Here is a 12,141-nt window from a genome sequence, read left to right as displayed (position 1 = left end):
TCAGGTTTATGCTGTTGGTATTGCGCTTCACGCCTTGCCAGTTTTGCTTGACTTTGTGAGAAACCTTTAACATCAGTAATAGAGAAATTAGAGTTTTAATCAGATCAAAAGACTGTCTATTTTTCCTACTTCCAAACTGTCAATCTGACACAACAGAACCTTGGCGCAGGTGTCAGTGAAGCACAGGTGCAAGCCAGTTTAAAGACCCTATTATGATGTCATAATGGCCCAATGTAAGTCAATGGGAGAAATTTATATTCGTTTTTCTTTAATATCTTAAAAAGTGTAAAGTTTAGAAAAGTGAAAAATACATAGCATAAGTGTCCTTTACAAGACCTACGCGACAAAGTTTGAAAGAAGTTTCTAAGTTAAGCGGTTCGAGCTGAATTAAGCGCAGAATAAGGTAAGCGGAATCAGAATAATAAACGAAGGAATAACAATACAGGGCATTTCATGCACTGTAAAAAGTAGAGAATGGAAGGTGTCTTAATGTTCCTAGTTACAGTTAAATTGAGAGGGACAGAGAAGAGGTTCCTTGGATTTGGCGCAGGTGTCAGTGAAGCACAGGTGCAAGCCAGTTTAAAGACCCTATTATGATGTCATAATGGCCCAATGTAAGTCAATGGGAACATTTAGATTCGTTTTTATTTAATATCTTAAAAAGTATAAAGTTTAGAAAAGTGAAAAATACATAGCATAAGTGTCCTTTACAAGACCTACGCGACAAAGTTTGAACGAAGTTTGTAAATTAAGCAGTTCAAGCTGAATTAAGCGCAGAAGTCGGTAAACAGAATAATAACAACTAGAAAATGCATTTCCTGAAGGAAATACCAGTGCATGAAATGCAAAAGTTAAGAAAGGAAGAAGAAAAGTGAAAGAAGGAAAGAAGGATGGAAGAAGGAAAGAAGAGTGGAAGAAGGAGTGAAGAAAAGAAAAAGAAAGAAGAATGGAAAAAGAAAAGAAGAAAAGAAAGAAGAGTGAAGAAAGGAAAGAAGAGTGGAAGAAGGAAAGAAGAAATGAAAGAAAAGTGAAAGAAGAAAAAGAAAGAAGAGTGTTAGAAGGAAAGAAGAAAAGAAAGAAGAGTGCAAGAAGGAAAGAAGAATGGAAGAAGGAAAGAAGAGTGGAAGAAGGAAAGAAGAAAAGAAAGAAGAGTGAAAGAAGGAAAGAAGAAAGGAAGGAAGAATGGAAGAAGGAAAGAGGAAAGGAAAGAAGAGTGAAGAAAGGAGAGAAGAGTGAAGAAAGGAGAGAAGAGTGGAAAAAGAAAGTAAAGAAGAGTGAAAGAAGAGTGAAAGAAGGAAAGAAGAGTTGAAGAAGGAAAGAAGAAAATAAAGAAGAGTGAAAGAAGGAAAGAAGAGTGAAAGAAGGAATGAAGAAAGGACAGAAGAGTGAAGAAAGGAAAGAAAAGTGGAAGAAGGAAAGAAGAGTGAAAGAAGGAAAAAAGAAAGGCAAGAAGAGTGGAAGAAGGAAAGAAAAATGGAAGAAGGAAAGAAGAGTGGAAGAAAGAAAGAAGAGTCAAGAGTGACTCTGGATAAAGAGATAAAGAGAGTGAAAATACTGAAAAAAAAGAGATAAAAATGGAGTGATGAAGAGAGATTGAGTCTGAGAGAAAGTAGACTGAGAGGGATAGAGAGAAAGATGGAGAGATGGAGAGAATGGAAGGTGTCTTAATGTTCCTAGTTACAGTTAAATTGAGAGGGACAGAGAGAGGAGGTTTCTTGGATTTGGCGCAGGTGTCAGTGAAGCACAGGTGCAAGCCAGTTTAAAGACCCTATTATGATGTCATAAAGGCCCAATGTCAGTCAATGGGAGAAATTTATATTTGTTTTTCTTTATTATCTTAAAAAGTATAAAGTTTAGAAAAGTGAAAAATACATAGCATAAGTGTCCTTTACAAGACCTACGCGCCAAAGTTTGAACGAAGTTTCTAATATAAGCGGTTCAAGCTGAATTAAGTGCAGAAGTCAGTACGGAATAAAAACTAGAAAATGCATTTCCTGAAGGAAATACCAGTGCATGAAATGCAAAAGTTAAGAAAGGAAGAATAAAAGAGTGAAAGAAGGAAAGAAGAAAGGAAAGGAGAGTAAAAGAAGAAAGGAAGAGTGTAGAAAGGAAAGAAGAGTGGAAGAAGAAAAGAAAAAAGGAAAGAAGAGTAAAAGTAGGAAAGAAGAGTAAAAGTAGGAAAGAAGAGTAAAAGAAGAAAGAAGAGTGGAAGAAGAAAGGAAAGAAGAGTGGAAGAAGAAAGGAAAGAAGATTGGAAGAAAGAAAGAAGAAAGGAAAGAAGAGTAAACAAAAGTGGCTTAAAGACAGTAAAGAGAGAGTAAAAAGGGAAAAAATTGAAAGACAAAATGGAGTAAAGCACAGAGATGGAGTGTGAGAGAAAGTAGAGTAAGAGGGATAGAGAGAAAAAAAATAGAGAATGGAAGGTGTCTCTTAATATTCCTAGTTCTACAGTTGAATGGAGAAGGACAGAGAGAAGATGAGCCTTGGAACCTTGGCGCAGGTGTCAGTGAAGCACAGGTGCAAGCCAGTTTAATGACCCTATTATGATGTCATAATGGCCCAATGTAAGTCAATGGGAAAATTTGTATTCGTTTTTCTTTAATATCTCAAAAATTATAAAGTTTAGAAAAGTGAAAAATACATAGCATAAGTGTCCTTTACAAGACCTACGCGACAAAGTCTGAACGATGTTTCTAAGTTAAGCGGTTCGGGCTGAATTAATCGCAGAAAAAGGTAACAAGAAGAAGAAGAAGAAGAAGAAGCCTAGGAATAACAATACAGGGCATTTCATGCACTGTAATAATAATAAGAAGAAGCCTAGGAATAACAATACAGGGCATTTCATGCACTGTAATAACAACATCTTGTCTTATTGCCTATGTCAGGGGTGGCGAACCCGCGGCTCGCGAGCCGCATGCGGCTCTTTGCCGGCTGACGTGCGGCTCGGCTCCAGCTCGAGTGCTCACTCACTTTTCTCTTGGTGTACAGAATTTTCATATTGTAAAACAAATATCTAAAATGCATATTTTGCACGCAATATATTTGGAAATACAGGCAAAAAGCTGCCCGATTTGAATGGGGTATTTATTCATGTATATTTTGTCATCACGCGATCTTGAGAGATGTCTTCAAGTAACGTTAATGTTCCAAACATGAAACATTCTAATGTGTGCACCCAGTCTCAGAGAGTTACTAGCCAGACTAGCAGTAGCTAGAATGCCATGGATCCAGCAAAGCTAAAAGCTAAACGAGAATATGAAGATACGTTCTTGCCTGGGAGGAATTATTTGCGGAGCGAAATGGAAAACCCCTCTGCTTAATATGCCAGACATCACTGTCGCATTTTAAAGCCTCAAACTTGGAGCGCCGTCTCTCCACACACAATGCAAACATAGCCCAGGAGTTCCTAAAGGCACAGAGATGGGCAGGCACAAGGTACATACTTTGAAACGTCAGTCAGAGAAACAGACTCGGTTTTTTGGAAATTTACTCTGAAGTACTCTGAAACGGTCACGTTGGCATCGTATCAGGTGTCATGCAATATTGCTCGAGCAAAAAAGTAATGTAGTGAGGGAGAGTTTAAAAAAATTGAACAGAGGATATCTGACATTAACTATAATTAGCACCTATCTCATCAGATGTCTTCAATATGTTTATTTTTGTGCCATATTTGAAATCTACATTCGTTAATTTCTCTTCCTAAAACCCACTAGAGGACACTATTTAAAAGGTTATTTTCAAAAAAGGGTAGGCAACTGCTAGCCTGGTGACACCAGCCTACGTATTTCCGCCTGAATTGATTTCAAGCTCATACTCAGTCTGGCCCAACCCCACCTAACATCGTTTCCAGGCTTCACCCTACAAACGCACCAATCAGGGAACAGTTCAGAGCTGTGACGCAAAACTCGCCTTGCCGAGGTGCATGTAGTACAGCAGAGTTTGTAGTTTACCAGCATTGTCTCAACTCTCGAGAACATCAGAAAATTAAAAGGAGAACAAGAGGATTGTCTTGTAAGTTTTATGATTGGAAAGGACGTCGAAGCTCTTCTCCCAACTGGCTTTGGGAAGAGTTTAATCTACCAGATGGCCCCGTTAGTAATGGAGAGACGGGAGACCGAATGCTTACCAAACGTTGCTGATTGGTTAAGGGAACTCCTATGATTTTAAACCTCAAGCTAAGCACCCGCCCATCTCAGAAACGAAAATGCATGGGGTTTTGCCAGACTGACTGACGAAAAGAAATGGAGTCACAGGCTGGTAATGGCCAGGCTAGGCAACTGCTGTGATTAAGCTCTTCTCGAGGCACAATCTGTTCCAATGCTTTGTTTTGATCACAGTCATTGCAGAGAAGGAGGCCTCACATAAATATGTGGATGGGTAGTAGCTCCTCCTAAGCTTTCTCTCCCAGGTCAGGGTGCTCCTACTTCACACACATCCAATACAACATCTCAGCAAATGTCTTCAATATGTTTATATTTGTGCCATATTTTAAATCTAAATGTGTTAATTTCTCTTCCTAAAACCCACTAGAGGACACTATTTAAAAGGTTATTTTCCAAAAAAATCTTATGGGGCTTATCCCCCCCCCAAAGTGGGATCCTATATTCGTGAGGCTCTTCGAAATGGTGTTGGGTTTTGTTGTGGCTCTTTGAGCTGGACTGGTTAGCCACCCCTGGCCTATGTTAAATGGTCAGCCATGTGAATACATTATTTATTATGTACTTAGATAACTTTTAGTAAACCTCATTATTTGTCATTCTGCAATGTAACATCTCCTGTTTGACCTCCAGATGCTCCAACGATTCGAATGAAACTAGATGTTGTGTTTGTGGACATTGGTGGAACCGTAGATCTACTTTGTGAAGTGGAAGCCAATCCTGTTACCTCTGGAATGTTCTCCTGGAAGTGGCTTGTAAGTTTGAACTGCAGTTAAGGCAACTTGTAGTGTAGCTTTACAGAAATGAAGTACATTCTGTCTGCAAACCTAGGTAAGGTAACTTGTAGTGTAGCTTTACAGAAATGAAGTACATTCTGTCTGCAAACCTAGGTAAGGTAACTTGTAGTGTAGCTTTACATAAATGAAGTACATTCTGTTGGGCTACAACGATGCGTATTGCGGCCCTTGTGCACTGAGAGTTGCATGTTAAAAAGGATTCATTTTTTAGGCTGACATATTTGCTAGGAGTGTTACGATAGTAAAAGTAATATGATGTTTATTCATAAACATCGAACAAACCTTGTGTTTGTGTGTGCAAGAGCTAGTGTTTCATGGATAGTCATGAGTATTGTTAGCTTGCTGTCTGTGCTCGTGTGAGAGATGGTAGGCTCTTTACCTTAGAACAAACATTCCACAGGTACATTTCCCAAAAGCTAGTTTGAACTATCAACGTTGGTAAACTTCATAGTGCAAACCATCGTAAAGTGATACAGGTGTCTGAGTGGAGGGAAACCCCCTCAGGAGTATGAACCCAAATTAGGGTCAATTGAGCTTTTAATTTAGATGACTTTTTCAATGTTGGGTCCGTTCTCTCTTTCACTCAGTTCTTTTATCAGTTTGTAGGTACATTTTTATTCTTTTTTATCATTTTTGAAATATCATTATCATTTTGTACTGCACTGTTTTCATCACCACTTGAGATGACAGAGAATGGACTGGTATGTAAGAGATGAATTGCAGTGCTCTGATGTATGCATCATGATGGCCAGAATTCTTCTATTTTATGAAAGGCATTTATTCATGGACAGGTCTATCCATTTGTTTTTATCTGATTTGACATTAAGATTTGTTCCCTGTCTATTGTGTGTGTGATACAGGGAGATGGAGAGATAGATGTAGAGTCTCAGCATGAGGATGACACTACTGGGTGGCTGACCCTATTCCAGGTCACTCGTGCCCACGCTGGGAGCTATCAGTGCACAGTGGACAATGGCATCCCTCCTGCAGCAGCAGCAGAAGTCCAGCTCATTGTTCGTTGTAAGATTTGCCTTCATTACTATTTGTATCCATGCACCTCCTTATTTGAATGCTACATGTAAAACATGGGCCATAACTCAGAGGGAAGTTAGTAAGTTAGTAAAAGGTAATGACTGATAATATGTACTTTGCCACTAGCAGCTCAAATACATGTTTCCCATTGCACGCATTCCTCATGCTACTCCTTATGCAGTATTTAAGTCCACGGGTCCAGGCCAGAAATTTTATTTCCAGTTCCAACTGCGTCCACAAATTCTAGTTACATCTTTTAATTCTTCACCTCAGCAACACATTCTGGTGGGATAATCTTTGCACAGTGGTATGGGAGAACAGAGACAGGTTAGTTAACAGAATAACTTTAGTCATACACTGTGTACGATCACTGCTATGATTTAACATGTTTATCTTAGTATCTTATTGATTTACTTCACTCTAAACAAAGATCTCATGGCATGCTATCCAGCGTAAGGCTAAGGGGTTGGGGGGTTAGCCTCTTTAAGAGTAGAAACATGGATAGGTAATAGTGAGGTAAGGGTTTCAGTTAGAAACACACCCAGGTTAGGAGTAGGGAAGGTGATATGGATGGGATGGCACCACTGGGACACGAACCCAGACTGGGGTTAAAGGAATAAACTCTCCCGGGAGGGTTTATAGGCTAGGTGCACGAAATACTCAGTGTGGGCTGTTTGTTTCCTGTTTAGCCAGGTGTATTTGAAGCTGCCGCTATTCGCAGGAAACAAACAGCCCACACTGAGTATTTCGTGCACCTAGCCTATAGGAAGATGGATAGAAAGAGGTGGGAAGGGTGAAGGGGGAGGGGAAGTGAGACAAGAGAATAAAAAGGCAGGCAGATAATTCATACAATTTAGCAAATACTTAGAACATACATCATATCGTCATACAAACCAGACATACATCATGCATACAAGTACATGGTGCAAGCTGTGGGTCATTTGCCTTTTATTACGCAAAGATGGCTGGGTATCTTGACTTCCAGTTAGCCAGCTTCCCTGTTACTAGTGAATCGACAATCGTCAGGAAGCAAGAAATGTTTTTTTTCTATCTTTGTGTGGCACAAAGTCTTGCCCCTCCTCTTAACCCCCTCCACATTGGTCCTCAGACGTGATTAGTATTTTATTATTATGTGTATTTTCGATTGTTATTATTACTGTTGATGTTGACAAACAGAAATGAATTACATTCATTATTAAATATCAATTATTAGGAGTTAACTATCAATTATTAGACATATACATTAGCAATATACATTAATGTACAATTACACATGACTATTTAATATAATGTCATACAATATAATGTGATATAACAAAGACTTTTAAAGAGCATCAAGGATTTTTTTCCACCTGGTAGTTAGTAACACGCACAGTCAATTTGCTAGATAAAGAGTGAGTCTCTCTCTCCCACTTTCATATACGAAAAACAACATCAGATAGATAACAAATATACATTCACACTCAGTCTTCCATTATGATTAAGTAAGGGGTGTTAATGATAAAGTAAAGGGTGTATTCCTACCAGGCTGTATTTAACGGGTGGCTATGGAGCGCAAATCTCACAGGGTTTGGATGGTTTCATGCCATATAACCTGGATATAAACTCCCCTACCTATCTCTAGCTTAGGGAACCATCTTAACAGTTTGTAGTTGCTAATGTGCCCTGGCCGCTGGTTTTCCGGTCTAGTGACAAACTCACTGAGCAGTAGTAGGTAGTTGTACCCAAACGCAGGATGTGTGTGGACTTTAATATTTTCCAACAAAAAGGCAAAAGTCAAAGCTCAGAAGTTTCAAAAACAGAGAAGTTAACTTTAACCAAACAAGAGGCTAGAAATTACAAAAGACTTTAAACAAACCATAAGGCTGGTGACTGGAGACTGGTGACTGGTAACTTGAGAACTCGAGGTTAGGACAAAGGAAACAAGAAACCAGAAAACAAAACACCAAAGACACAGCAAAGAAAACAAAAAACAACCAGGTATAAATACTACACTTAATCGATCATGTGACCAATTAACTAGCAGGTGAAAACAATGAAGGGAAAACAGACACAGGAAGTCAACAGAAGCACATGTACAAACACAACAGCCAAGAGTCTCTTGTTTGGATTACTAGCTATCATTTCATGAAAATGAAACCCTCCATTTAAGGTAATTCAAAAATGTCCTTAGCTAGCTAGCTAGTTAGCTTTGCTAACCATAGAAAACAAGGACGAACCAGGGCAAACCAGGGAACACAATGTAAGCTGCAAAGTTACATTTCTCAAAATCAACTTACCAATGAAAGGCTGTCTTGGGTTCAAAGTGATCCCAATCACCTGCAGGTGAAGTTAAATGTCTTCACATAGACATTAAACAACCAAGAGAGAACGAATGGGACATCAATGGAGCGAGGGCTTACTTTGATATCAATGTTATGTTGGATGTTTTGACATGATTTTGATCAGTCTCAAGTTGCTTCCTCGTTGCCTGTGGATTATGTTTTGCTAACGGCTTTGTAGTTGCATGCCCTTATAAGAAGCTGGCGGGGCGTTTATTTATGCAAATTCAGGTGCATGAGAACGTGCATTCAATTTAAGAATCAGTGCACAGCTAAGTTCATGTAGAAAGTGATCTGGTTATATTTGCATTTTGTCTAATGTGATGATATTGACTCTTTGAAGGCTTTTTTTTTGTGTTAAAACCAGAAAGCTCTGTTTATTTTTGGCTTGGGATAGTCTTCTGTTAATTTTGTACTATAGGCTTGACATTATCTACAGAGGATAAAATAAATTCTGCCTGCAAATGAAATGCACTTTCATGGAGACCAAATCTAAGAAGTATCGGTATCGGTACTCGGTATCGGCAAGTACACAAATAAATATACTCGTACTCGTATCGGTTTGTAAAAAAGCTGTATCGGTGCATCCCTACTCACAAGCATTATAGTGCTGTTTGGGAGTAATTTTATTCGTATCTGTTTCTTGCTCTGTGAAATGCTGCCTGCACTCCGCTGTCCGTCCTCTTCTGGGGCAGCGCTGCAAACATAAGAATGTTGCTATGGAAGCACAAATGAAAGTGAGCGACACAGGCCAAAGTTTACATTGGGAGATGGGGCATTTTTAAATGTGCCCCTCGAAATCTGCCTAGCAACCCGTGACCAAGAAAAAATAAATCATACAGATTGTACTCAGACAGATCTACACCACTAACGTTACAGCAAAGAGGAGCTACTCTAAAAAGCTTAAAAACAGGTTCTCAACCAACGATCCTGCGTCAGTGTGGAGAGGCCTGCAGGACATCACCAACTACAGGAAACCATCCCCCCACACTGCAGAGAACCCTCAACTAGCTGACGATCTGAATGAGTTTTACTGCAGGTTTGATCACCCTACATCCACACCCCGGCACTGACGGTCAGTAAAGAAGATGTGTGTCAGCTCTTTCAGAAACAGAAGATTAGGAAGGCTCCAGGCCCAGACGGTGTGTCACCCACCTGTCTGAAAGTCTGCGCCTACCAGCTGGCCCCAATTTCTACACAGATCTCTTGAGCTGTGTGAAGTCCCCTCCTGCTTCAAACGCTCCACCATTATACCGGTTACAAAGAAACCTTCCATCACTTGTCAGAATGACTACAGGCCGGTCGCCCTTACGTCTGTGGTCATGTAGCCCTTCGAGAGACTCCGAGAGACACCTGAAGGTCATCACAGGCCCCCTGCTGGACCCTCTGCATTTTGCCTACCGGGCTAATAGGTCAGTGGAAGATGCAGTAAACATGGGACTGCACTACATCCTACAACACCTCGGCATTCAACACCATCATGCCAGAAGCCCTCCTCACCAAACTCACCCAGCTCACTGTGCCCACCTCCACTTGCCAGTGGATTACGAACTTCCTGACAGACAGGAAGCAGCAGGTGAGGCTGGGAGAAATTACATCCAGTACCCGTCAGCACTGGTTCCCCCCAGGGATGTGTGCTCTCCCCACTGCTCTTTTCTCTGTGCACAAACGACTGCACCCGAGGAGACCCGTCTGTTCAGCTCCTGAAATTTGCAGAGGACACAACAATCATCGGCCTCATCTGAGATGGAGATGAGTCTGCATACAGGAGGGAAGTTGAACAGCTCACCCTGTGGTGCAGTCGCTACAACCTGGAGTTGAACTCGCTCAAAACTGTGGAGATGATAGTGGACTTCAGGAGGAGGCCCCCATCACTGCCCCCCCCCCCCCCCCCTCACCATACTGAACAGCACTGTGTCTGCTGTGGAATCCTTCAGGTTTCTGGGTTCCACAATCGCTCAGGAAGTACAACCTGCCTCAGGAGCTGCTGATCCAGTTTTACACTGCAGTCATTGAGTCTGTTCTCTGCCCATCGATCACTGTCTGGTTTGGATCGGCCACTAAACTGGACAGACTACAACGGACAGTCAGGTCACCAGAAATGATAATTGGTGCCGACCTGCCCACCATCCAGGACCTGTACACCTCCAGAGCCAGGAAAAAGGCAGGGAAAATCATTGCAGACCCCTCACACCCTGGACATAATCTGTTCCAGGTCCTCCCCTCTGGCAGGCACTACATATCCCTGCACACCAAAACCACCAGACACAGGAACAGTTTTTTCCCCCTTGCCGTCACTCTAATGAACAGTTGACAATTTATTATATTTATTTTATCCTAAACTGTATATTTTCAGTTTAAGTACATTGAGAGCAACTAAACATCAGAAAAAATGACTGTATATGAAAATGTACTTGGCCAATAAACATGATTCTTATTCTGATTCTGATACTGTTTTGCAACCAGTCTCCGTGTTTCAAGTTGCAGCCTGAAATAATTTTTGTTTACGACACATCATTTTATGTAAGTTTTGTTCATTCAGCAGCATGATTAGTTGCTGTTATTGGTTTCAGTTGTGCCTTTCGCTTCATGTTGTATGCGTGTGCCACAAACTTGATAAAGCATGTGAGGTATTTGAACTACTATATGGTTTGTATTGTAATGCAAAGTTTTTCACTTTTGTTCTATACTGTATTTATTGTAAACCACCCCAGGGAAGTACTTTAATGTATACCACCAGACTTTGTTGAACTCTTAATCATTTTTTTAGCTATTTTGACTGTTTATTAGCTAGCTGTACAATTGTTGTGTTATATGTTGTTGTTGTGTTATATGTTGTCCCTCGTCGCACCAACGGGAGCAGCGCTCCAAATGTATTACGACCATTTAGGCTTTTCTGTTTCTAATCTATTTTCTATTGTGTTGGTTTGAATTTATTATTATTATTATTATAATGATTTATAATAATTTACAAAAAAAATGTTATGTGTCAAACTGACGTTATTCATTTAAAGGTGCATTAAGGATTGATAGCTATTCGCTAAAGGTATGCTAGCAGCTGAAACTAACTAAATCTCTTGAAATGTGCTGACTTTGACATTATGACGAACTAATTACTCAACGACTGTCCTTACACAGTCAAACATCAATCATGTGCAACACAAGACTAAGCAAGACGGCAAATAAGCTACTTACTAGATCGGCAGAAGGTAATCAAAGTCAGGTCGGTGGGCATCGGCAGGCAAAACTACAGAAGGCAGTTATATGCCTATCGACCCTGCTATGCCATTGGCACGGACGCAATTCTCCATATTAAAAGTCATTGTAGTGCCCCAATTTTTTTTAAGCTGTTATTTTAAGGTTAAACTGCTTATCCTAACCCTAATCCTGAAGCATAATTGTTGCATATTGTGCCTTTAACATCATACCTTTTTTATATGACAGTTCAACCACAACTGAAGAAAGGACCTCAGTGGAATAAGGTGGCCAGCCGTGCTGATGATGTCAGCACAGTGGATATAGCATGTCAGGCAGAGGCCGTTCCCAAGGTAGATTTCAGCTGGGCCAAGAACAAAATGCCTATGGATTTCGCCAATCCCAGGTGTGTATAAACCAATTCAGAATTACTCACCTGTCTGTCATTAAATGTCCAATGTCTCATTGTCTTAAATCAGTTTCAAGTTCATTCTGCTCTATTTACTTTCTTTTTTTCGTACGACTGACTTTTTCTAAAGTTCAGACCTAGATCATAACATTACTTATGTAATAGAAGTTGTTTATTAGAGAATTGTTAGCTAGAATAACGCTAGAATGGCAGTTAAATGTCACATTAGG

At 40.2% G+C, this 12,141-nt stretch overlaps 1 protein-coding gene across 1 annotated transcript in view; it reads left to right on the top strand.

The window, feature by feature from the left end:
* The window catches only part of nphs1 (NPHS1 adhesion molecule, nephrin), a gene marked incomplete at both ends in the record, with an annotated part of 198,028 nt that overhangs the window by 145,733 nt on the left and 40,154 nt on the right, over positions 1–12,141 (top strand). Inside the window, 3 exons of the mRNA XM_080851765.1 lie at positions 4,791–4,912; positions 5,815–5,974; positions 11,752–11,908. Coding sequence (XP_080707891.1) covers positions 4,791–4,912; positions 5,815–5,974; positions 11,752–11,908 — 439 coding nt within the window. The remainder of the gene's footprint in view (positions 1–4,790; positions 4,913–5,814; positions 5,975–11,751; positions 11,909–12,141) is intronic.

Source organism: Sprattus sprattus (assembly GCF_963457725.1).
Source record: "Sprattus sprattus genome assembly, chromosome: 14".
Lineage (NCBI taxonomy): Eukaryota > Metazoa > Chordata > Actinopteri > Clupeiformes > Clupeidae > Sprattus > Sprattus sprattus.
Note: the sequence above shows the minus strand (reverse complement) of the source record. Positions and strands in the feature narration are given on the sequence as shown.